Raw genomic sequence first — 26,227 nt, forward strand, 5'->3', positions numbered from 1 at the left:
GCATGTCTGTTGCCAGTAACTAAAAACAAGAAAATCATGAAATTTGCAAATGGTGGGATCTAGAAAAGATCATCCTGAGTGAGATTTGCCAGAAGCAAAAAGACACACTCAGTATATACTCACTTATAAGTGGACATTAGACATATAATATAGGATAAATATACTAAAATCTATACACCTAAAGAAGCTAAGCAAGAAGGAGGACCCTGGGTAGGATGATCAATCCTCACTCAGAAAAACAAACGGGATGGACATTGGAAGAAGGAGAAAACAGGAAATAGGACAGGACCCTACCACAGAGGGCCTCTGAAAGTCTACCCAGCATTGTTTCAAAGCAGATACTGAGACCCATAACTAAACTTTAGGCAGAGTGCAGGGGATCTTATGAAAGAAGGAGGAGATAGAAAGACCTGGAGAATACAGGAGATCCACAAGGAGAACAACAGAACCAAAAAAATCTGGGCACAGGGGTCTTTTCTGAGACTGATACTCCAAACAAGGACCATTTACAGATATAACCTAGAACCCTTGATCAGATGTAGTCCATGGCAGCTCAGTATCCAAGTGGTCCAAGGGGAACAGGGACTGTGTCTGACATGAACTCAGTGGCTGGCTATTTGATCGTTTCACTCTGATGGGGGAACAGCCTTACCAGGCCACAGAGGAAGACAATGCATCCAGTCCTGATGAGACTTGATAGGCTAGTGTCAGAAAAGGACTTCCCTAATAGTGGACTTGGGAAGGGGCATGAGAGAAGATTACGGAGATGGGTGGGATTGGGAGGGGATGAGAAAGGGGGCTATAGCTGGGATACAAAGTGAATAAAGTATAATTACTAAAAACATAAAATAATTTAAAAAATAAACTTCAGAAAATTAAAAACAAAAAACACGGTAACTATTCTGTGGCAATATTATACCCACTCTCTCAGAACTTAAAATTGAGTCAGTGATCACTCCTTTACCAACTAAGATGTAGCAATAAATTTGTAGAAATGGCTTTGATAAGAATCTCCTAGCCTTACTCAAAGTCTCACACTTTTCCAACTTAAAGCAATAAGACTGCAGAAGAAACAGGCCTACCCATCATTGTAAGTTCCATTGTAAGAAAAAACTACTCCTTCATAAGGTTTTAGAAACGTCACAGTGCTAACGTATGCAAAGCTAGCTAAAGTAAAACGATGTTGGTTGTTAGTGACAAGTAATGTCTACAACACTAGTTCTCAACCTGTGGGTCGTGACCCCTCGGGGGTTGTCTAATGAATTTTTGAAAAGGGGTCACATATCAGATATCCTACACATCAAATATTCACATGATGATTCATAGCAGTAGCAAACTTACAGTTATTAAGCAGCAACAATAATTTTATGGATCAGAGGCACCACAGCACGAGGGTCACAGCATTCGGAAGGTTGAGAACTACTTCTCTAGGTTTTCTGTTTGACCCAGAGGAGGCGCAAAATTTAAGTGGTTCTGTTGAAATAATGTACTCTACCAGTACTTTTACAGACAGTTTCATGGTGGCCTTCTCACCTCCTTAAGCAGTTTGAAGAGAGTTTAGGTCTGGCATCTTTCCAAATAAGAAAATTACCTTTAGTAAAACCGGTCTACGCGCGCCCTCTGGTGTCAAAATTAGATATTGACTGCTAGAGGTTAAGGGCATTGAGTAAGCTACAAAAAAAAAAAAAAAAAAAAATCATTGGACAGATTTAAAAAAAAAAAACAACAAAAACCTTTTAAGTGCAGGAAATCTCATGAAAGAAGGGGGAGATAAAAAGACTTGGAGGGGACAGGAACTCCATAAGGAGAGCAACAGAAGCAAACAATCTGGGCAAAGTGTCTTTTCTGAGACGGACCAGAATCCCCTCACAAATGTAGACCATGGCAGCTCAGTCTCCAAGTGTGGTCCCTAGTAAGGGGAACAGGGACTGTCTCTGACATGAACTCAGTAATTGGCTCTTTGATCACCTCCCCTTGAGGGGGGGAGCAGCCTTACCAGGCCACAGAAGATTACAATGCAGCCAGTCCTGATGAGACCTGATAGGCTAGTGTCAGGTGGAAGGGGAGGAGGACCTCCTCTATCAGTGGACTGGGGAAGGGGCATGGGAGGAGATGAGGGAGGGAGGGTGAGATTGGGAAAGGAGGAGGGAGGGGGGCAAGGGGGGATACAAAGTGAATAAAGTGTAATTAATTAAAATTAAAATTAAAATGGAAAGAAAAAAATTAAAATTAAATAAAAAATTGGGGAAGAGCCTTGAACTCATTTAAAAGAAAAAATAAAACTAAAAAAATAAACTTTTAAAAGATAACACAGAAGCTAGGCATGGTGCTACGCGCATGTAATCCAAGAATTTGGGAGGTAAATGTTGAAGAATCAGAAGCTCAAGGCATCCTTGGCTACAAAGACAATCTAAGTCTTCCCTGGAATACATGAGAACCACTCACCCGCATCCCCTCACACAAAGGCACAGATTATAATAGAATGCACATGATAACAGATGTCCTTATCTTTTCCCCGCAAATAAGAACCACAAGTTAATGGATACATTTATAGGTATGTATTTTTGGAATTTATTAGGGGAAAGACACAAACAAACTAAGACACAAAGACCTTGAATACCCACAAAAAGTAAAATAAAGTATGTTGGGTCATAATGGTCTTGGCTGCCTGACAAGAAGAATACACCACTCTAAAAGGTGAATAGAGTTCCGACAAGTAGCATTGTTTTATTTTCAGGAAATCTCTGCACAGATGCTGACAACCCTGTTAACAGGAGAGACAGGCTTGGGTTCCAGTTGTGGGAAAATTTTGGAATCTGCACGATTGCCTTATTCCAGAGAAGTTTGTTTCATCTCACATTCATCCCCTAGGTGTGCTGCAAAATGGGCAAAATCCTGGGGTTAAAGCAACACCATCACTGAACATTATCCCTCGAGTGTTTGGCCCAAGCCTTCACCAAAATACGTTAACAAAAAAAAAAAAAAAAGTGACCAACCTGCGTCCATGTTGGTTTTAAGACACATAGCCTGAGCCACTTGAGCATTTTATGTTAGCTCATTTCTTAGTTGTCTCGAGCCACTTACATAGCACCAGTACAGCACTAAGCTTAAGGGATTCATTCTGGACTTGAGGTTTGCCATCACTGATGCAGACACAATCACAATACTCCAAGTTCTGGCTGCACCAATTCCATTGTGTAAGTGGTCACACAATGAGTGCATCACAATTATTGCTGCCTGTATTATTTTTACTTATGCCATGAGAGTACCCTCATTCTTCTGAGGGGGAAAATGCATTACCACACAACCACTACAGCAGGGCCCACAGGTTAAAATCAACCCAATTTAAGGAAGATTATTTTACAATACCCAACTGAACCCAAATATAATGTAGCTTGCTGGAACATTTTATGAGATATCCTAATAATAGCAGCATTTAATATAAAAAGCTACCTGAAAGATATTTGATACAACAAGCATAAAAATGTCAATATAAGTCACAAGAGACATAGAAATTAAAACAAGATAACATGGCAAGTTCCCTAACTACAGAAATTCCTATATGTAATTACAAACAAAATAATATTGAAGACATTCTTAGTAAAGATTATAGAAGATTGATTATAGGGAAGCTGAACATAAATCAAGAAAATGCCAACAATCCAATGAAATTAGGGAGAAAATCCTCCATGGTACAAATCAGGAACTCAGTCAAAAAAATAGATATCTTGAAAATCGCTAATTAAGAAAGCCTCTAAGTAAATACAGGCACCATTTTTTTTTTTTTGTATATTAAAAAAAAAACTGCACAATTAAAGAGAAGTATTTGAAACATTCCAGTCAGACAAAAAAAATAAAAGAATGAGAAATCCTTAAAATCCTTTGGAATACCATTTAACAAACAAATTACCACAGCAAAATTAATCTTTATTGAAAGATTATGTAGAAATACTAATTTGACATACATATGGTCATTCAGGTACAGAAAATTCAATCGCTTCCATGTAGACAGTTATATCTACATGGATCCTTCAATGACATACTATATACAAACTGGAGTATATACAAGAGGAAAACAAAGCAGTAAAATCTGGAAAGGAAAGGCAAAAAAATATCACATTTGTTAGTGTAGTAGCCACTTTTCTAAGTGCGACAATGAAAATGTTTGTTTACAAGCACGTATGCAGATTGTCACCCCAACTGCTAAATATACCTTTAATAAATATATCTTTAATAAACCTCATTAAAGATTTATGTGGTAAGGATCTGAAGAGCAACAACATGAAAAGAATTGCATAGCCAGGAAAGGTACCCTTCTAAAATAAAGGTAAAACAGAGATCTCCTAAGACAATGGAAAACTTAAAGAATTAACTACTACCTCAGTGGCTTTAGGAAAAAAATGCCCAAGAGAGTCCTGCACCCAAAAGTGGAAGCCTTATTATCCACTGTGAAACTGCATCCATAAAAGCAGACAATTGTCAAAGCTGAGACACACAAGAGAGAACAGGAGAGGTAGCTAGAGCATTAGCAAGCACTGCTAACATAAGAAGAAGTGATTAATGGCACTGTAACTGAGAGGAATGCATGGCTGCTGGAAGGGGCTATGACACTTGTTTCATGACTTAAATATTAACATCTCTAACTGTAAAAAAAAATACTTATTTTTTATACTAGTGCCTCTGTTTCGGAACCTTATTAGAGACATAAACAAAATGCACAAGTGTTTTTTTAAGGCAAGACAACACCAGGATTGCTTTCCAGGACTGATGAGTTGTAGCTGTGTATTGTTGTCAGTTTGCATGTGTGTGTGTGTGTGTGTGTGTGTGTGTATTTCAATGTATTATTTTTATATATTTTAATTAAAATACCATTACTTCCCTTTCTTTCCCCTTTTCTTTCCTCCAGCCCCTATCATGTCCAGTTCCTTCCATGCTCCCTATTGCTCACTTTCAAATTGATAGCCTCTTTTTCTTTGACTAATACACTTATATGCATAAATATGTGCACATATATAAATATAACATGCTGAATTATTCATTTTTTTGATGGTATGTCTACAGTTTGGGCTCTAAATACCTTGTTTTAGATTTAAAAAAAAAATTAGGGACCTTAACCCTGGGAGAGGTTAATTCTCTCTTTTTTAGCAGTCATTTGTTCCTGTAGTTGTTTGTCTGGGGGTGGTATTTCCCCCTTTTGTGTTATCATGTGTACTGATATTACCATTGTTCCAGTCTTGTTTATGTAATTTCTATAAGAGACTGTTTTATAGCAGACTTCCTGGTGTTCTGGCTCTTACTTTCTTTCCTCCCCTTCTTTTGTGGTGTTCCCTGAGCCGTAGAGATAGGAGCTGCATTGTGTCCAGTTATGGTTTACTGTTACGGTCTTCCTTTACTGTAAGGAGAAACTTCTTTCATGAGGGGTGGCGGCCACAGTTGTCTGTGGGTATGAAGATAAGATGTAGAATAGAGTTAGGAGTTACGATGGTCTAGCAAAGTGCCACCGGTAGATTCTCTTATAAGATTCATGACCTCGTTAGCCCTAAGAAGTTGGTTATGTTTCTAGTTCTAAGCATGATTTGCCTTCTTCTGAGTGAGCCATAAGATGAATTAAGCAGCAATCGCTACATGCTACTTGTCTTAGTTTGAGTTTCATTGCTGTGAAGAGACACCATGACCACGGCAACTCTTATAAAGGAAAACATTTCATTGGGGTGGCTTGCAGTTTCAGAGCTTTAGTTCATTATCATCATGGCAGGAAACACGGCGGAGTGCAGGAGACTTGGTGCTGGAGAAGGAACAGAGAATCCTCCATCTTGAAAGGCAGCAGAAAGACATACTTTTGGCAACACCATCACACCTACTCCAACAAGGCCACGCTTCCCAGTAGTCCCCCTTGTTATGGGCCAATCATTCAAATACATGAGTCTATGGGGGCCATGCCTATACCTTTGTGGGTACCTTGCCATGCTCCCTACTGTTGTGGTTAATAGATATCACAACTGGATAGGTCTACTGTTTCCCTTCCTTTGTAAGTTCGTAGTATTTTCTACTATCCTGGAAACTAGACGACGGGAAAAAGGCTTTTAGATTACATACAGTTTGAAGAACCTGAATCCTATGTCTCAAATAAGTAATGTCTTCAGTAATAGAGACTTACCTTTCATCTCTGAGAGGTAACCAAGGGCAACAGCAACAGTGCCTGTTGTTTCAAAAGTCACATGGACTAACCTGATCAAGTCTTCAAAAGGATTCTCATGTCTGGTACTTGGGTTTTTCTTTGACTACGGGTCATGTGGGGACAATTGCCAGCCCAGGTGGCGTAACTTCCTCTAAGATATATATGGGTGTATTGTGTGCAAGTTTAAGAAAAGATAAAATGATTCCTTAAGGCTTTATCAAAAACCTTAGCATTATTTGGCCGTTGTTTATACTCCTCCTCCTGTTTTGACCCCTCTCACTTTCCCCAGTGGGAGCCCCCTCCCTCTTTTTTCATTAACAACTTCATATCATCTGTATACTGCTATTGAGTGCTTGAACTTCCAAACCTTTATACTGTGGTCCTTTTGTACTTTTCTGGTTTCTGCATCTGAAATTTTGGAACAAGGAATCACAGATGAGAGAGAACATGTAGTGTTTGTCTTTCTGGGTCTGGGATACTTCATTCAATAGGATCTTTTCTAGTTCTATCCATTTACCTGAATCTTTCTTTCTTTCTTTCTTTCTTTCTTTCTTTTGAATAATATTCCACTGTGTATATGTACCACATTTTCATTATTAATTCATTTGTTGAAGGACTTTTAGGTAGTTGCCATTTCCAGGTTATTTGGGATAGATTTGCTGCAAACATAGCTGAGCAAGTATCTGTGGAGTAGGATGTAAAGTCTTTTGAGCACATGCCAATGAGTGATATAGATAGGTCATATAACAGGTTCATTTTTAGCTTTCTAGAAAGGTTGCTGTAATTTGCATTCCCATCAACAGTGAATGAGGGTTCCTTTTACTCCATATCACTTCAGCATTTGTTGTCAGTTGTTTTGTTAATTTTTAGACTTTCTAACAGAGATGAGATGAAATTTCAGTTTTTAGTTTTCTTTTTCCTAATTGTTAAGGATGATTAATACTTAAATAATATCTTTTTGAGATATTTCATATCCATTTTTATTTCCTCCATTGAGGAACCTCTTTTTCTATTCCTACCTCATTTTTAAATCAGGTCATTCGTTTGTTTGTTGACTAATTTTTGTGTCTTTTGTATATTCTGGATATTAATCCTCTTTAACATGTATAGCTGCAAAGATTCTTTCCATTCTGTGGAAATTCTTCTTTACTTAATTGTTTATTGTTTCATTATCTGTACGTTAAGTTTTTAATTTTATGAAGTCTCATTTGTACATTGTTGGCCTTGATTCTTAGACAAGTGGAGTCCTGTTCAGAAAGTATTTTCCTGCACTTATTTCTTGTAGTGCACTGACTTTGCTTTCATCTAGCACTTTTAACACTACAGTTTTCAAATGGAGGTCTTTGGTCCACTCAGGGTTAATAGTTGTAGCGGGTGTTAGGCCAGAATATAAGCTATTGCTCCTTGGATATTTATGAAGTCACCCATTTGGGAATGAAAGCCTTTCAAATTCTAAGTGAATTAATTTCTTTTCAGAGGTATAGAAATTCTTCAGACCTCTTAAATTTCCAAATTTTCTGAGGTATCAGAAGCTGTAAATAGAACTTTTCCTCTCCAGATTTCTTGGAAAGCATAAGCTGAATCTGTCTAAATATTCTCTTTCTTACCCCTGCTAACAAACCCCAATAAAGGCAATTAATTTTACTTTTTCGAGTGACATTTAATTGTCCAGAAGAAGCTCATATTCTATGACTTTTGTTAGGCTTACTAACATAACCTGAAAGTTTGTGTCCTGCCACCACAAAACTACTTTGATCTGTGAAACAGGTAGCCTCGAGCTAGTTAAAGGGCAGTATTATAATTATGGTGTAGCACTGCACCTGTGGAGCATTACATAGAGGCCACAGGGCTGGGATCTGGCAATGAGGTAATGTGGGGTTTATTAAAGAAGGTTACTATTAGGGAGAAATTTTTTTAAAGATAATATAAATGTGTGTGCTGGCCTTAAAGCCCTGAGGTGAGACAGTTCAGATAAGCTAATGAGTAAACTCAACAGAGTAAAGGAGTTGTGCCATTTTAAGTCAAATAAGAAGTGAGAGGTTGGGTTGATGGCAATACAAAAGAAAACATCTGTAAGATTTACCATCATCAGGCAGCGATGGCTCAAGCCCTTAATCTTAGCACTTGGAAAGCAGATGCAGGTGGCTCTCTGAGTTTGAAGCCAGCCTGAACTACAGAGTGAGTTCCAGGGCAGCCAGGATGTTACACAAAGGAACTTTGTCTTAAAAACATAAACAAAAACAACTAAATAAAAGATCTACCATCATGAACCAGAAGATGTTAGATGGTATCTGCCCAAAGTGGGTATAAAGATTAGTAACTTTTGGGTGGATCAGGACCACAGCTTAATTTAAGGCTGTCATGCCATTCCTTAGGATTTATCTTGTTTATTTACTGCCAAGAAGGGGATATTGGCTATTGGTGCAATAACCTAGTAGGTAGGAATTTAACAATGAGAAGCTCTAAGCCTTCCCATATGTTAGGCTTTAAAAGGATATTGTCTTCAAGAAATATTTCTAAAGTCCTTGTAACTAACTGTGACAGCATATCTGAAATATCAGAGGAACTGGTGTCAGAAATGCTTTTGGAGTCTCAAAAATCCTTAAATGTGTCCAAAGTTCAAGACACAGTGTCCCTACTTGGGGAGGAAATGGAGCAGCTAGGAAAGAAAAGAAAGGAATGAGTGGACAGGTGTTTGTCTATTATATAGGATAAAAGAGGTGTAAATTGGGCTGATGTTTCTTAGAAATACCAGTATGGAAAATTAGGGAAAATGAGGTCAAACCAAAAAATTAGGTCAGAGCTAAATAAGTCTTCCTTGTATTGCTAAGACATGAAATTTTGGTCCCCAGCAAATCTAAGGTTAACTACATTGCCTCCAATCCATGCCATCTCAAAAGAACAGAGAGATTCTTTTTTCCTGAGCTCCCTCATAGAGACAAAGACAGTCTAGAGCATTTATCCATTATGAAGTTCTCGGGAAAAGGTTGGCTCTCCCTCAAGAAATAAATAGAGACACTCTTCAGATTATCCCCATTTTGGAGATTGTTCACAACTGGTAAAAACTTTATAAACTGATGGTTTTGTGAACTCCTGGTTGAAATGTCCTAACTAATCACGGTGATAATAGGAAAGACTCCTTCAACCAAACATTGGGATAGTTTTCCTAGAATGAACCTGGCTGTCATTAGATGAAGCTCTAGGAAATGAAATTATTTGTTCTCAAGGTCTGCTCTTAGTTATTAAGGACTTTGAAAGTTGTATCTATTAAGGTCCACTACATGAGATGGAACCCATACCTGACACTGTTTGTATGACCAAGAACCAGACTCTAGATAGACCAGTGACTTAGACTAAAACAAAATACCACTAGTCTAAAAAAAATGTAACAACAAAATGAATTCCTAATGTTATTCTGCTATGCTCAGAGATTCATGCCTTATTCAGGCTCCACCAAATTCCTCCCCCTTAGAGCTGAGGTAACCCTGAAGAAGAGGAGCCAGATAGAGTAGAGGAGCCAGAGGAGATGGAGGACATCAGGCCCTCTAAGTCAACTGAGCAAGACAAATCTGAGCTCACAGAGACTAAGGAAGCAAGCACAGAGCCCACACAGGTCCTCTGTGTATATATTATACACAGGTCCTCTGTGTATATATTTTAGCTTTCAGTTAGTACTTTCATGGGACTCTTAGATGTGTAAATGAGTGGGGCTCTGGTGCTTATGACTTCTCTTTTATTTTATTTTCTGTTGGTTTGCCTTGCCCAATTTCAATATGATGGTTTTGTTTTATCCTATTATATTTTGTTATATTTTGTTTTTGTCTCTTAGAAGCCTGTTCTTCTCTAATGAGAGACAGAAAGGGAGTGGATTTTGAGGGGAGGGCGGGGAGAAAGAACTGGGAGGAGCAAAGGGAAGGCAAATTGTATTCAGATTATATTGTATGAGGAAAATCTATGGTTAGTAAAAAGGGCAAAGAAAAGAAAATTCCCTTCGACTGTCATCAAAACAATACAAAAATGGCAAGAAATATTTCAGAAAGAGAGAGAGAAACTGTATCTAATAAATTAGGGAAAGTAGTCTGAGAAGCCTTGTGTAGTTTTTGAAGTTTCTGTGTACTATCTGGGGATGTTTGCTCTATAAACTCCAAGAAAAGGATAGCTTAGTTCTCTGTACTGTAAGGATAATGCCCTTATTTATTCCCACAAGTACAGGTAATCCTATAGTTTTGTTTGTCATTCCCTCACTGCTTCTATCTCAGTGGTCTGATATGACCAGTAGAGCTCTGATTCAGGCATGAAAATTTAGCCTGACCAGGCATAGACTAAATGCCAGATAAGGGATTTATTATACAAGTAGCAGGTAGTTATTATGAAAAGATGTCTTGGCAGGTTAGGTCAAAGGTCACAGTGAACCCTTATAGTTCTATAATGAAGGTTCATGGATCATGGCTAAATGACTTTCATTTGGATTTTATTTGGGACAGGAGAAGGAGCCCATGTACTCCTGTGGTGCCATAATCCCCATTGGTCACTTTAGGAAAGAAGTTGGTGCTTTCATAGGAAAAGGGGAATAGTCTCTAATAGTTTTCTAAATTCCCCATATGAAGGTCCATAGTAAATGTGTAAAGGAAAAAAGTGTAACTGAGTAATAAATAGTAACAATTTAGAAAAGTTCTTCAGGCTAAAAAGAAGAGCAATAAGAAAAGGAGGTCAAAGAGGAGGAGATGGAACCAAGTTGTTAAGTAGAAGAATGGAGAATCCAGAAGCTGGTGGTAGAGAATACAGAATTGAGCAATAGCTTGTGTGAGCACAGAGGAATGGTCAGCTGCGACTGAGTTAAAGAATTTGAGCTAATCTGTTAAGGCACGTGTGACATAATTTTCATAGCTGAGAGTTCTATGAAGAGGTCATTAAAACTTAGATGTAAGGAATCTCTGAGTGTGTTTCCAAATTATTGTCTACAGTCTAATCACAGAGTGTAGCTACGATTCTTCCAGCATTCCTGACTGGAATAGGTACAAATGTCAAATTTTGTTACTAAGGGAAATATATATTACTATTCTTTTTGAGAATCTGAAGACCAAACTTTGTTGAATTTTTGAAAATGCCTCCCAGTAGACAGCCGAAGGGATAGAGAACAAGAGACCTATTATACCAAATGTGTCCCTTGGGGCAACAGAGCTCCCCTGTTGTCAGGAGTACCATAATCTGGGCCTTTCTGAGCAAAAAGATGTTCTCAACCTGTAGAGATAAACACAGATTTCTCTGTGGAGACAAACCCATCCAGTTGGTCAAATCAGACCCACTGCCAAGGGGGAACTTTACAAACTAAATCTAATGTAAGGAGGAAGTACTCATCATCAAAACAAAACAAAACAAAATAAAAAAAACCATAGGTATTAGCAGGGAGAGAACATATGGAATTGCTGCCATTCACATTTTGTGTGCCTTTCCACTCTGAAGAGTAGTTTTCCAGGGTAGGAAAGGGGGAGAGTAGGACAGATGGAGTTCTTACAGTATATGTACATTCACCTCAGACAGGCTGGTGCTACCAACCATGCTACAGGGACGAATAATAGACCCTTACCCTGGGAGACAATAGCAGGGAGTCCTGCTTTTTCTTCTGCATCCAGCTTGTATGAATGTATAGTCTTGGTCAGAGTCGATCAGGTGGAAACAGAAAGTAAGTACTTCACAGGGGGTGGAAAGAACACCTTAGTTTGTATACTGAGGAGCATACAGGCCATAGTCCTACACAGGTGGATTAGTAGAGAGCTATCCTAACCAGACAATTTTAGTTGTCTGTGGACAGTTGGTTTGCTATCACAAGCATCAGCTTGAAAAAAAAAAGGCTAGCATTGGCAAGGGAAAAGGGGCTCCTCACATTATGTGTACATTTCTTCTTGGACAAGCTGCTGCTGCTGGGTACAGTTCCATGCCACCAGACGTGCTGAGAATGATGCACCAAAGGTGAAAGGATAAAAGAACTGACCAGACCAGAGTGGATATAAAATACTTTATAAAAGATGTTCTTTATGTAGAAGAAACAGAAACTTGGTAAGTGAATTCTCAGAGAGAGTCCATTCATAACAGCTAAGAAAAATGACTTTATCTTAACCACCAAAGCCTCTGTGTGAGGTATGTGGATAAATAGATGTATTAAATTCTCAAAGAATAAAAAATAAATAAATAAATAAATAAATAAATAAATAAATAAATAGAGATAGCTAAACAGTTAAGAATATTGGCTGCTCTTCCAGAGGACCTGGGTTTCATTTCCAACATCGCATGATGACTCCCAACCTTTAGCAACTCCAGTTCCAGAAGACCCAACACCCTCTCCTGGTTTCTGTCTGGCACTAGGCCTGTAGATGATACACTGGCACACACGCAGGCAAAACACCCATATGAAATAAAATAACAATTTAAAGATTCAAAAGCAAATATCTTTTTAATCATTAAGCTAAAAATACAGGCACATCACTATTGTGCTAAGTAGTAAATATTATAACATCATTTATACTTCCTAAGATGTGTCATTTGGAGCGAGACATCATAGGTTATTAAGAGTTAAGCTCTAAATATTTACAGTCAAATGTTCCACACTAGACTATACTCCCTAAATGTTTGTATAAGACCTCACAAGTTACTACTAGATCAGACTCCAAGTAGATGAGGTCTGATTATATGGGAATTTATGATTTGCTTGGCTTGTTTTTTGTTTTTTTTTGTTTAGTATCTGTACTATCTCCCCCCAAATTTCTTTTCATATTCAGTCTGGTCATATTTGGCTGTAACAAGAAACCTTTTGTTGGGATCCGTAAGCAGGCATCTCTATTGCCAGCCCCAAGGGACCCGACAAACCAGACATCAGGCATTTGTGAAGCCACCTACAGACCACCCACCACAGACCACCCGAAACCAACTGTGCATGCTCTGGGTCACCTTATAAGAGAACTCACACTACCTCCTCCCTCCCTCCCTCCCCCCCCCCCTCTCTCTCTCTCTCCTTCCCTCCCCAGAGACGGTTGTTGTGACCCCCTCACCCTTGCCTTAATAAAACCTCCCACATGGAACCAGTCGCTTGGTGTGATTTGTGAACCCGCCATGTAACTTAAGGCACAATCCTAACATTGGTGCTTTGGCCAAAATAGGCGCTTTCAGCAGCCAGGCTGCGTGGTGGTTGCTTTCGGCACCAGCACCCCACTGGAGCTGCTGGAGACCTATTTCATTTCAAATCCTCCTGCAACCCACTTTCCGGCAACCTGATCTTTACCTCCTACATGCAACACTGGCTGAATTGGTGTGTTCCCCTCATCGGTCAGCATAAATGTCTCTCTTGGTAGGGCAAGATTGACCGTTGTTGAGTATCTGGCAACTTCCTGGTACCTTTTGAGATGGAGTAACCCCCAACCATGGTCTTCACTGGACACAGTTGACACTTTTTGCTGACCTCCATTTAGGGCTTCCTCTTTCCCTTGGGAGAAATTTTTTTTCCCCTTCTACTGGCATGGTTTTGCCCCCCTCCCCCCTCCCCCACACACATACACTCCTCTACTAAAATCCTAGCCCTAGGTAAACCATGTCTCCTTTGGGTAGCTGTGCCCTTGGTCTCTGGCCAACGCTGACTAGCTGTTGGATCAGGTAGGACCATACTCTACTGAGTCAAACCTTGCCTTTAGGACACCTCTCATAGGTCACTGACTCCTACCTTTCCGATGGGAACTGCCCATTCGTCCATTCCTCCAGCATCCCCACTGGGATGTCTTCTGGAGAATTTTAAAACCCTACACATGGAGCTTGAGTTAAAGGCCTCTAAGATCATACCTCTCTGTAATGAAACTTGGCCTACATATTCCTTAGCTAATGGTTCAAATTGGCCAATCAACAGCACATTAAATCCCAATATTTTATGGAATCTTTTTAATTACTGTCAGCGAACTGGTAAATGGAAGGAGGTATCTTATGTTCAAGCTTTTTCTCTTCTCCACTCTAAACCTTCTCTCTGTTCTTCCTGTTCTCCTACGCAATTTCTTCTAGCTATAAAGTCTCAACCTCAAGAATTCTCTACCTTTGACTCTGCAGATGAACCTCCGCCTCGTCGTTCTCAACCTCCGGCTTCTCCCTCCTCTTCTGCTTCCTCCTCTTCCTCTTTGTGGTCTCCACCATCTTCACCCATCACTCCAGGCCCCTCCCCAGAAATAGGCCATTCTAGCCGTCCCACTTTGGCACCGACTTTCACCCCGACAACAGCTATTAGCTCCCCTGCTACCCCCTCTCACTCTATAGCAAAACCCCCTTCTTCTTTTACTCAGCATAAACCAGCCTCAATTCTTCCCTTGCAGGAGGTAGCTGGTGTGGATGGCTTAGTTAGGGTGCATGTTCCCTTCTCATTAACTGAACTTTCTCAAGTAGAAAAGAGACTAGGATCCTATATCTTTAATCCTACTTTCATTAAAGAATTTCAATATCTCACTCAAACATATAGTCATACCTTCCTGTGTGTGTGTATGTGTGTATATATATATATGTATATGTATATTCATATATATACACACATATATATACATATATATGTATATATGTGTATACATATATACACATATATGCACACACATTAATGTGTACACACATACACACACACACACACACGTATATGATTCTTACCAACAACCTATTACCTGAGGAGCACAGGCGAGTTTGGGAGCAGGCTAGAACGCATGCAGATGAGGATAACCAAACAAACACAGCATACCTGGTTGAGGCTGAGGCAGAGCCTGACCAAGATCCACAATGGAATTATAATACCCTGGAAGGCATTTTAGCTAGAAATAAGTTCATGACCTGCCTCCTGGCTGGTCTCTGCAAGGCTGCCCTCAAGCCAGTTAATTATGAGAAGCTCCAGGAGGTCATTTAGGACAAGAATGAAAACCCGTGTCAATTCCTAAAGTGCCTTACAAAGGCCCTCTTACAACATACTAATCTAGACCCCAAAAGTACAGAGGGTAGGCAACTCCTGATGACCTATTTTTTTTCTCCCAGAGTTACCCTGACATCAGAGCTAAGCTTACATGCTTGGAGAGAGGACCTTTGACTCCTGAGGCAGAAGTCTTAGCGCTGGCCTTTAAGGTGTACCATGGGAGAAATGAGAAAGCCCACAAGCAAAAATGCCAAATGCTGGCCAAGGCCATCTGATTGGCCTCAGCAACTACCCAGGCTCCCTTGCCTCATAAGACATGAAGATCATGGGGTCCCTGTTTCAAATGTGGCCAAGAAGATCACTGGGCCATGTTTTGTCCTAACCTCCTCAAGCCACCTTGCCTATATCTAAAATGCCACCACGAGGGAAATTGGGGTATTGACTGCCACTGTTTCTCCCATCATATGAGGGCATCACTCCTAGATCACAGTCCGGCCGATATCCTAGGCCTGGCTATGGATGACTGAAGGTGCCTGGGTTCCCTTGATCCGACCACTGCCATCACTAGCAGGGAGCCACGGGTAATTATCATGTTATCTGGGTGACCATCTCCTTCCTTTTGGACACTGGAGCCACTCAGTCCTGATGGAGTATTGGGGACCAACCTCTCCTTCTAGGTCCTCTATTGTCAGGGTAGAGGGACAGCCTTGCCAGCCTTGCCAGCTTTGCTGGACTCCATCACTCAATTGTATTTTCAGGGGTGTTCCCTTGACTCATTCTTTTTCAGTGATGCCTACCTGTCCAGTACCCTTATTGGGAAGGAACTTTTTAGCCAAAGTGAGAGCTTCTATCTGCTTTAGTCCACCCATTCACCTGACCCCAAGCTCACCAGTGTCCTCTCTCCTCCTTCTCCTAGCTACCCTACCTACCAGTTGTGATGTTTTGCTTCCTTTACCAGCCTCTCAAGGGAACCCCCAAGTCTGGGATGTCCAAAGCCCCTCTGTCCCCAGGCACCATTCCCCTGTGGTCATTTAGCTACAGGATCCCACCGGGTATATTACCCAATCCCTGGGGATGTGAGAAGTAGAGAAGGTAATTAAACACTCCTCTAAGGTCATCATCTCTCTGACATCCCTCCTCTTAAATAATACAAACCTGTTATTTCATCTCCTACTTCAGACTCTGACTTTGGCCTACAAGCTCCTTAATGTGAACCAACTAGGCCATTTTAAAGCTTGCTGGCTGTGTGTCCCACCTGGGACTAACTCAGAACTACCGCTGACAGCTTCTCTGGTGACTCTATCAAGTAACTGTACTTCACCATTCACTAACTGCCCTGACTCTGATGTTGCCACAACCCTCTACCTTATTCATATTACCTTCTTTGGCATGGCAAGCTGTTTCAAGGAATCCATGACACATTCTGTAGGAATGCTAAGTTCCTTAGACTGTAATAAAACTATAATCCTTGATACCTCATCTCAACCCCAATGCCGTACTGATAATAATACCTCAATTTTTTTGTGGTACTCAGGTCTACCATCATCTGCCTGTTGTTTGGTCAGGAGTTTGCATGCTCGTGCTCTTCTTTCCCGAGCTGGGGGTAATAAATGAAAAGGAGCCTCTATCAATCCTAGTCATGGACTCAATAGCTGCCCAGCAGGAGAAGAGGGCAATTCAAATCCTGCCTCTTCTGGCTATTGCAGGAATCATGGCAGCTGTCAGGCCCAGAACAGCAGGATTAACCACTTCACTAACTTTGTATTATCAGCTTTCTTCCCAGTTCATCCAGGACCTCCAGCAAGTGGCTTAGACAATACTAACTCTCCAAGGACAGATAGACTCGCTGGTAGCAGTAGTACTTCAAAACCGATGCTGATTGGATCTCCTCATGGCTAAAGAAGGTGGCCTTTGCATCTTCCTCCAGGAAGAATGCTGTTTTTATGTCAGGTATAGCAAAAGACAAAATCCAACAACTCCAGACAAATCTACAAAAGCGAATGGAACAGCTCAAGGCCTCTAGCTCTTGGGCCTTTGAGAACCCCATATGGAAATGGATTCTCCCTTTCCTCACACTTCTGCTCGTCTTTCTGCTTTTGCTTTTTGTGTCCTGCTTTATTAACTTCTCTACATTCCTCTAACAACAATTGCAAAATTTCTCTAACCAAACCATTAATCAGTTACTCTTACAGGATTGTCAACCTCTGCCCACAGAACCAGATGACAATGACCTTCCAGTCAACCCTGATGGTGGGGATCAGCTATTCCCTGAGAATGACAATGCCCCTAATCAGCAGGAAGTAGCTTGAAGAGCAAAGGTCACACCTATGCTTTCCCAACTATCAACCCCTTCCTGCCTCCTCACTTTTTAATAAAACAAAAAGGGAGGAATGTTGGGATCTGTGAGCAGGCATCTCTACAGCCATCCCCAAGGGAGCTGAAAAACTGGACATCAGGCATCTGTGAGGCCATGTACAGACCACCCACGGACCACCTGAAACCACCTGTGCATGCTCGGGGTCACCTTATAAGAGAACTTGCACCACCTTCTTCCTTTCTTGTCCTACCCAGAGACAGTCTCTGTGACCCTTCCCCCTTCCCTTAATGAACCTCCCACATGGAACCAATTGTGTGGTGGGATTTGTGATCCTGCCCTCTAACTTTGCTGCACAATCCTAAAAGCTTTAACTGTACATATTCAATCTGAATGTATCAGCAACACAAGTTGTTTCCTCACTGTATTTAAAGGTCTGTTTAAATGACATCTATTCTTTGATTTTCTCTATCTATACAGACTAACATACTCCAGGATCCAAACTTGTCTCTGTTTAATTCCTGTTGTTTTGCTTTTTCTTCAAAGCAATCTTCATACCCTGATGTATGACATAAATGACAGTAGTACATTAAAATACTCAATCCAGAAAATGTGCTAGGAGGAATAAGAATCTGAGTTCATTTACCATGATGTAAGTTTTATGTACTAGGGGTCAAAGACTTTATTTCTGCCCATTACTTTCTTATAAAAGTGTTAGAACATTGAAAAGTTTCTCTCTGACTGAAACTCAGAATGAAAGAACGACAGTATCACAATGTAAATATGTAGGATCCAAATCTATATAGGTAGGAGAAAATTAGTTTCCTTCAGCAGGAATATCTCAAAGAAAATAGAAAGTTGGTTAGATATATCTGCTTCCTAGTAGAGTGATCCTCCTTCTGACTCAAGCAATTAGGTGTGATGCACTTTATTATGGAAACTTTGAAATGCTGCTAGTCCAAAAGCTAGAAAAGTCATAGGGCAAAGGAGTAGTTGAATATAGTATTCTCCACTGAGTTATTTGTTCTATATTCTTCTGAAGAAGTCACTATTGTATTCTCAACTGCTAAACTAGAATTAAAAAAAATAAATTTATCCATTTTACTTCCTGATCACATCCCCCTCCCTCTTCTCCTCCCAGTTCCACCCTCCCTTCCCTTTCCCCTTTTCCCCTGCGCCCTTCCTCCCCCTTTCCTTCTCAGAAAAGGAGGGCTCCCCTTACAAACCCACCCCAGTCCATTATGTTGCATCAGGACTTAGTACATCCTCTTCTATTTAGGCCAGGAAAGGCAGCCCCTCTAGGGAAAAGTGATCCAAAAACAGGTAATGGAGTCCATGTCAGATACTATCCCCACTCTCCTTGTTGCTAGGGGACCCACATGGGGACCAAGCTGCCCATCAATTAGATGTGTGTTGTGGGACTAAGCCCAGTCCATGCATGCTCTCTGGTTGATGCTCTTGTCTTCGTAAGCCCCTATGGGCCTGGATTAGTTGACACTTAACGAAACCAGAGTTTTAATTAGACTTAAACCCAGCTATAAATGACACTTCTTGTTATATGCTCAAACAGCTATATGACAACATAAGCCCTAAGGTTTAGGAGCAAAGAGGACAGTTGCTAGCTCTCTCCCTTCTCTCATGATATATGCTCTAAGAGAACATTTGTCTACACAGTTTAATAATTATCCCCAAGCCTTACAGGCCAAGAACAGACTTTTCATTTAATCTATGGTCTAATGTCATATAATGATTCAGTTCATGGTTTATGACTTAAGGCCTAGAGAGATTTGACATTGTCTAAAACAGGAAGATTTTTCTTTTGCCCCCTGCTGGTTTCCTAAACTAGCAAACTCCCAAACTTGGAAATGACAGCCAGAATTAAGGTTATGCTCTTTCTAGCTATAAAATATAAAATATCCGAATATCTTACTAGAAATGTGTAAAGCCTATGTCTGGCCTAGAAATCTGAGAAGGTTGGTATGTACATGACTTCTCAGAGACATAATATAAGTTCTGTTAAAAAGTGAGATTTTTGTCTTATTCATTCAATCCCTATGACTATGGTCAAGCTAACTCCTGTGTTAGGAACAATAAATGTTAATAACAATTAGCATTTAAAAGGTTCCCCATAATGAAACCATAAAAGTTCCACCTGGATTAAAGTTGGCCATTCCCCCACAGAATCAGCTAAGTAGGGCTCATAGGGGCATACAGAGACTGAAGAGACAATCAGGGAGCCTGCGTGGGTCTGATCTAGGTCCTCTGAATATACATTATGGTTGTATAGCTAGATGTTCTTGTGAGACCCCTAACAGTGGGAGTGGGGGATGTTTCTGCGTCTTCTCCCTGCTTTTGGGACCCTTTTCCTCCTACTGGGTTTCCTCCTCCAACCTTAATATAAAGAGAAGTGACTAGTCTTATTGTTAATTCATTATGCCTATGCTGTGTTTGGTTGATTTCCATAGGAGGCCTGCCCTTTTCTGAAGGAAAATGGAGGAGGGGTGGATGGGGGAGAGGGGAGGTGAGAGAAGAGAATAGGAGGACTAGGAGGGAGGAGAAACTGCATTTGGGATGTAATGTATAAAAGAAGAATGTAAAAAATTATAAAAATATAAATAAATAAAGTTGGCCATTTATGACATCATTAGAAAACACAAAAGTCACTATTATTGTAGGTTATAGTTTTATTTGTGTATAATTTATTTTTAGTAAATATATAAAACATGAGCACCAAATACATGACAGTGTTTTCCTCTGCAGAAGAGGTGGTGTGGTAGTAGAAAATGAATTTATTAACCTTTAACACTGATTAATTGCAATATAAATCTGTATTTAAAGCAAACATAACAAAGTATTGATATTTGCTAATTTGGAGTGGAGGTAAACAAATGTTTTTCACATTTTCAGAATTTCCTATATTTTGTCTTATTTTTCTAGAAAATAAAAGAAAACAAAGATAATTTTATCTTTGTATTCTACAAATATATTATACAAATATGCTGATGAATTTATTACATTTTCTGAACTGGGAAAATCTAGTTCACAGTAAATACACAAGTACATAAAGCACATGAAAAATACAATCATCAAACTTTATAATACAAACAACTTTCAACTTTATATATAATTGGCAGAGAATATATATTCTGTAAATGACAGAAAACATATATATTCTATATTAACAAAAAGTCTGAAAAGCCAATTGCCACTGGAAAAATATCAGGAAACTAAAGATCCATAATCATGTGTGGCTCCAGGGTTCAAATGTTCTACAGCTTAGTCCCAGCTAACTTTTAAAGAATATTTCTAATGCTATTTCACTAAGTCATTTTTTAAGCTAGTAGAACTGTAATAACAAAACTTCATAAAGACAGTATATGAAAGAAAGAAATGACACAACCTGTTATCTGTTGATTCAATGAAAATATAAAGAATAATCTAAAAATGTAACTTCACTTTGGAATACAAATCCTATTCTAAATTCATTATTGGTAAATAAAATACAGCAAAAATAATATATGACTATTTTATCATAAGCAAACAGTACTCCAGAAATATAGGTTTGGTTTAATATGTAGCTTTCTTATAAATCATTATCAACAAATTAAAGGGAAAAGACATGATTACAATAATTTCTAATAGAAATTATATATAAACAAAACCAGAAGATGTGTGGAGAAGTGGGAGGGAAGGTGGGATTAGGAGGGGAAGAGGGAGGGGTTTTTAGGGGGATACAAAGTGAATAAAGTGTAATTGATAAAAATTAAAAGAAAAAAGAAAAAAAGAAATTTCTGAACTTATGAATAACTACTTACCAAGAATTAACAACAAAGTCAAACAGGAAAAAATAAGGTCATTTTCATAAAAATTAGAAATAGGATAGGCATGTCTGCCATCATCATTACATAACACTGCTCTGGAGAATCCAGCTAATGTAATACTAATACATATAAGCATTAGAAGAAATAAAATTATCTGTATTTACATACAAAATGATTGTATATATCAAGAAAAATCCAAAAGTTTCTAATTAAAATCCCATATAACCTATAGGATTAAATAAACTCTTTGGATAAGATAAATATAAAATCTGTAGATTTCCTTTATTGATAAAAATAAAAAGTTACATATAAGGAAGAAAAATATTCAACTTATTACAAAATTAGATAACTGCAAAAATAAATTCCATTTTATATGAATGACCTATAAGAAGAATGTTATGAAAAAAATATAAAAATATTTAAATGATGTACAAAATTCTTGTGTTAAGAATATCACTATTAATTTTTTTCTTGTATATAAGAGTACAAAAAATTGATGCAATTCTAGTAGGTATCAGACCATTCTCAAAATATCAATAAAATGCATTGGGTTTTCCTATGAAAGGATGAATATAGAGAATAAATTATAACAAGAAAGAAAAAATCTATTGAAAGGGAATTTGTTATTCCAGTTTTTGAAACTATGTTTATAGTTAATTTTCACTCAGAAATTTGAAAAAGAGTGATCTTTTCTTTAAAAAAAAAAGTAATTTTAACAATTGAATTTGTAATGCAAAATATCTGGAGTTGAAGCTGTATGAATTACCAGAGCAAAAAAAAAAATGAATCTCAGATTGGTAAAAAAAAAAAGCGAATATAATAAAGAGTATAAGAAAAAAAAATGAATATTGGTATGGCTTAGGTAAGAGACATCTGTCTGAAAAAGACATGAAGCCAAAAATTTATAAAAGACATAGACATTTTAGAATTATAAAATTAAAAATAAATTTTACATGAACAATATTATCAATAAAGTGAAGAGTAATAACATAATGCAAAATTCATTAGCATATGAAATATAAAATATTAAATGCACTTTCATTGTACACATTCCTACAACTTTATGTGTAAAATGTCAATTGAATAGATAAAAGAACAAAGGATAGGAATAAGTAAATCACAAAAGAGAAATATTCCAAGTAGAAAAATAAATCTCATTGAGTCAGGTAAACATCAAAGAATCGAGAAAACCATGGAACTTTTTACCTGTCAGTATTTTAAACATTAAAGACCAGTGGATGGCAACCTTTCAAGATTTCTTAAAACTAAATATATACCTACGTAACACTTCTACAGAAATAAGAGCACCTTAATACAATAAAACAGCATAATGAGTAAAGAGGTGGAATCAGTGACCACCAATAATAACAGAATGGATACTTTTGGCACATCTGTATGTGTACACTGTTGTGAGAGGAAGTGTGAGATCGAAGGACAGAGACTGACTGCGCTATTGATCACAAAGTACATAATCTGGCTGGCTGATCAATTTTATAAACGCTACATCGAACTTGCTGTTTGAGAGTGGAGGAAAACATCCTAAGATAAATGCCAAGTACTTAAACTAATTACTTGGAAAAATAAAAAAATAATAATAAAAAGAGGGGGAAGGGAGCAAAAGACAAACGCACTTTATCTACTTTTGAATTGCTTCAGTGGATTCAAACACTTTTTTTCCCCTTAACAACCAATCTAAATTTCAATTTTCAACTACAAAATAAGTCAACAGCAAAAAGTACCAACATAGACTTGAGCCAAAACTGGGAAATAGTCAATATGGAGGCACGGTAAGATTTATCCACTGTCCTGAAATTTGACCTCAAAATTGCTCTCAAAACACATTCATTTTGAGAACATAAAGTATTTTACCTCTACTAGTTCCACAAGTTTCGCAAAGAGTACTGTAAACTTACGGGGTTTTCACCAAACCATAGACATAAATGTGAATATCGTCATCAAACTTAATGAAGTAGACAGATGGCTTGGCTGCCACCTGATGGATAAAGATTCCAGTTCTCTTGGACCCGTCTTCTTTGGCGTGTTCCACCTGCTTGCCCACAAGGCTGTCGAGCACTTCCCCAGGCTCCTGCTCGGTGGTTGGGAAGTAGTAATTGTTATCTGGAATGATAAGCAGGTCACCATCTTTGTAGTCGTCGAGCAGGGTGTACATGTAGAGGACCGGATCCTTCTCATAGGTGATGTAGAACCAAGTGTCCATGATGGGGGCTCGGGCCAACACCATACCCTTCCACTCATCTTTCTTACCGTGCTCACCTTCGAAAACATGGCCCACCGCCTTCCCAACCAGGGAATCTGCCAGGCGAGAATCGATGCGAGAAGAAGGAACTCTCTCAGGAAGGATTTCCAGCGCTAAAACTCTCTTGTCTCTGTGCAGTTCTAGTCCGTACACACTGTCCTTGCCGTCGTACTTAATGATGTACAGACTGGGCTTCACGGAAACCTGCTCGAGCACAGTACCCTTCCATTGCTCTACTGGCTCGTTGCCCTCTTTCCAGCCGTGTTGAATGCGGCAGCCCACGATGTTCCTATGAGTGAGGAAAGTGGGCTTACGCCGCTGCTTCTTGTGAGTGTGCCTTTTCTTCATCAGGTAGGCGGACACACCATCTACCCCAGTAGGAGGCACGGTTGGAGGAGACATGGCTCAAGGCTCAAGTAGCCAAAGCAAAGCTGCCCTTTGCTTAACAAGCTGACAAACCGTCAACACGGTCCGATTTTTCGCAATCTGGGAGACTGTGTCCGTTCTCCGTTTAGATTTTGTCAGAAACTAGCTGACTGGGAACCGAGACAGAGAGTTCCTCTCACTAGTGCTTTCTCCGCCTTCAGGGTGCAGAGATTGCAATCGTGCTGGCTGGAAAGAGATGGCGGGCCCCGGGTTCCCTCAGTCCGCTCCTGGCGCTTTCCCTGACTCCCAAAAGCCCAAGTCCCAGCCAGAACCCGCCACTTAGCTGTTGTTGTCAAGGCTGCTGCGGTTGCAGAACGGCAACTGGGAAGAAGACGGCAGTTAACGTGGACAGGAGATAACTGGGATGGTTGCAGCAACGAAAAGCTCAGGCAGTGGCACGTCCCCCAGCAGTTTGCGCGGCCTGCTCTTGGCAGCGCTTGTCAGCTTGGCCAATCTGCGGAACCAGGATTTTTGTTGTTTAGGGAATCCTCCTCCTCTGAGCCCGCCCTCTCCTTTCTTCCACCCCTCCCGCTTCAGTCCTGCCTTCCGCTCCTGGGGCAGCTCCACTGACACAGGCACTCTGCTTTACTCTTGCGCCGCCCCCACCCCTCGGCCCAGTTTCACTCCCACCAGAGCCAGACAGTACAGCTCCCCTCTCCCCTGCCGGCTGTCTGCTGCCCAACTGCATACTTCACTGAGGCTCCATCTGCTTTCTATCTTCCAGGAATTCCTCACAAGCGAAAAAGAAAAAAAGAGAAAGAACAAGAAAGAAAGAAAGAAAAAAAATACGTGGTGTGGGAGAAATTGTATAAACAAATCTACAAGTTCGTTCGTTTTTAGGGATTTGAAACTGGAGTGGGAAAAGGCCTTGCACAATCCAGTATGTTAACTTCAACTCTCCTTTATATTTTCTACTGATCATTCGTCAGAATGATTTTTTAATATGTTTTTCTAAATGTGAGGGAAATATGCTGGTATTTGCTTTTCTAAAACTCAGTGAAATAAAAAAATAAAACTAACTTTAGTCGTATAAACTAGGCAAACACCAAAATGTTTGTTAAGCTGATTTTTCTCTTATTAATATTATCTGTTCTATAACCTTACACATCTGAGAGCGTATTCTATTCATTTATATCTCACGTTGTCATTTATGTCATGAGTATTTTCTGTAGTTATTAAGTACTTTGGAAACAAAATTTGTTTTTGTTGTTTGAGACAAGGTTTCTCTATGTAACTCTGGCTGTCTTGGAACTTGCTCTACATACCAGGCTGGCCTTGAACTCAGAGATTTGCCTGTCTCTGCCTTCCCTGTGCTGGGATTAAAGGCATTGTGGAAACACAATTTTTAGTGGTTCCTTATGTGAATATAGAACAGAGCTCTCATCTCAAAATAAATAAAATACAGTTTGTTTTGGAGTCAACTATGAGTGACCAAGACCCAGGACCACAAGCTTAGAAGGCAAACTGGAAAAACCTCTGCTGTAGGTTTCAGATACTATCTGAGGGCATTCTTAGCCTTTGGGTCAGTGAAAGCAGGGGATCTGTGCACACATTCCAAAAGAACTTACCTAATAGCCAGAGGAATGTTATGTCACACACGGAGGTGAACAATACGTGACCATTTTGGATGGGGGGAGGGTTAAGATAGTTTAAGAATGCAACTCTGGAACTGCAACAGCTAAAGCCCTCCATCATACCTAGTTAATCAGCCATGTACAAAGTTCAAATGTATGTTCCTCCCTAAGGACTTTAATACACAGTTTCTTTTTAGCATTCTTTCAGTGGCTCATCATTTATCCTAAATGACATAAGGCAGGAAAGTAAAGAATAAAACTTTTCTTTTTTCATATATAGATTGATTGAGCTCTTCTTTATTTTCTTGTTTCTCCCCGAAACCCGAAAGTTGGAGTGGTGGTTGCCAGAGCCAGCCTAGTGAGGATTAAGAAAAAAAAAAGACAGAGAAATGAGATAGATTCAGTTAAAGGAACAGTCAACTTTTAGCTTTGAGGTTTTGATGCACTCCCTCCTAAAGTCAGCACACTTTGAAAGCAAACTGTTAGCTCTGATGCTTTGATGCACCTCCTCTTGAAGTCAGCAGACCTTAAATGCAAACCAGGCAGAACATTTTGTTTATCTTAATTTCAGCAAACCACATAACCTTTAAACTAGACCAAAGAGCAAGCAGGCAAAGCTACGCTGACAGAGAGCCTCTGTAAAATGGCTCCCAACAGGTGGTTCCATTAATTTTTCTGTATAGTATATTTTGATCATATTTTCCTTCAGCCATTCCCTCCCAGATCCTCCCTAAATC

General features: G+C 39.4%; 1 protein-coding gene across 1 annotated transcript; it reads right to left on the reverse strand.

Moving 5' to 3' along the window:
* Window positions 1-20,089: 20,089 nt before the first annotated feature.
* Window positions 20,090-24,532, reverse strand: Spin4 (spindlin family member 4). Its single transcript, XM_021630022.2, has one exon. It carries the CDS (start codon window positions 23,890-23,892, stop codon window positions 23,143-23,145), a length of 750 nt encoding a protein of 249 aa, XP_021485697.1. The 5' UTR covers window positions 23,893-24,532; the 3' UTR covers window positions 20,090-23,142.
* Between the last annotated feature and the right edge of the window lie 1,695 nt (window positions 24,533-26,227).

Source organism: Meriones unguiculatus, chromosome X (assembly GCF_030254825.1).
Source record: "Meriones unguiculatus strain TT.TT164.6M chromosome X, Bangor_MerUng_6.1, whole genome shotgun sequence".
Taxonomy (NCBI): Eukaryota; Metazoa; Chordata; class Mammalia; order Rodentia; family Muridae; genus Meriones; species Meriones unguiculatus.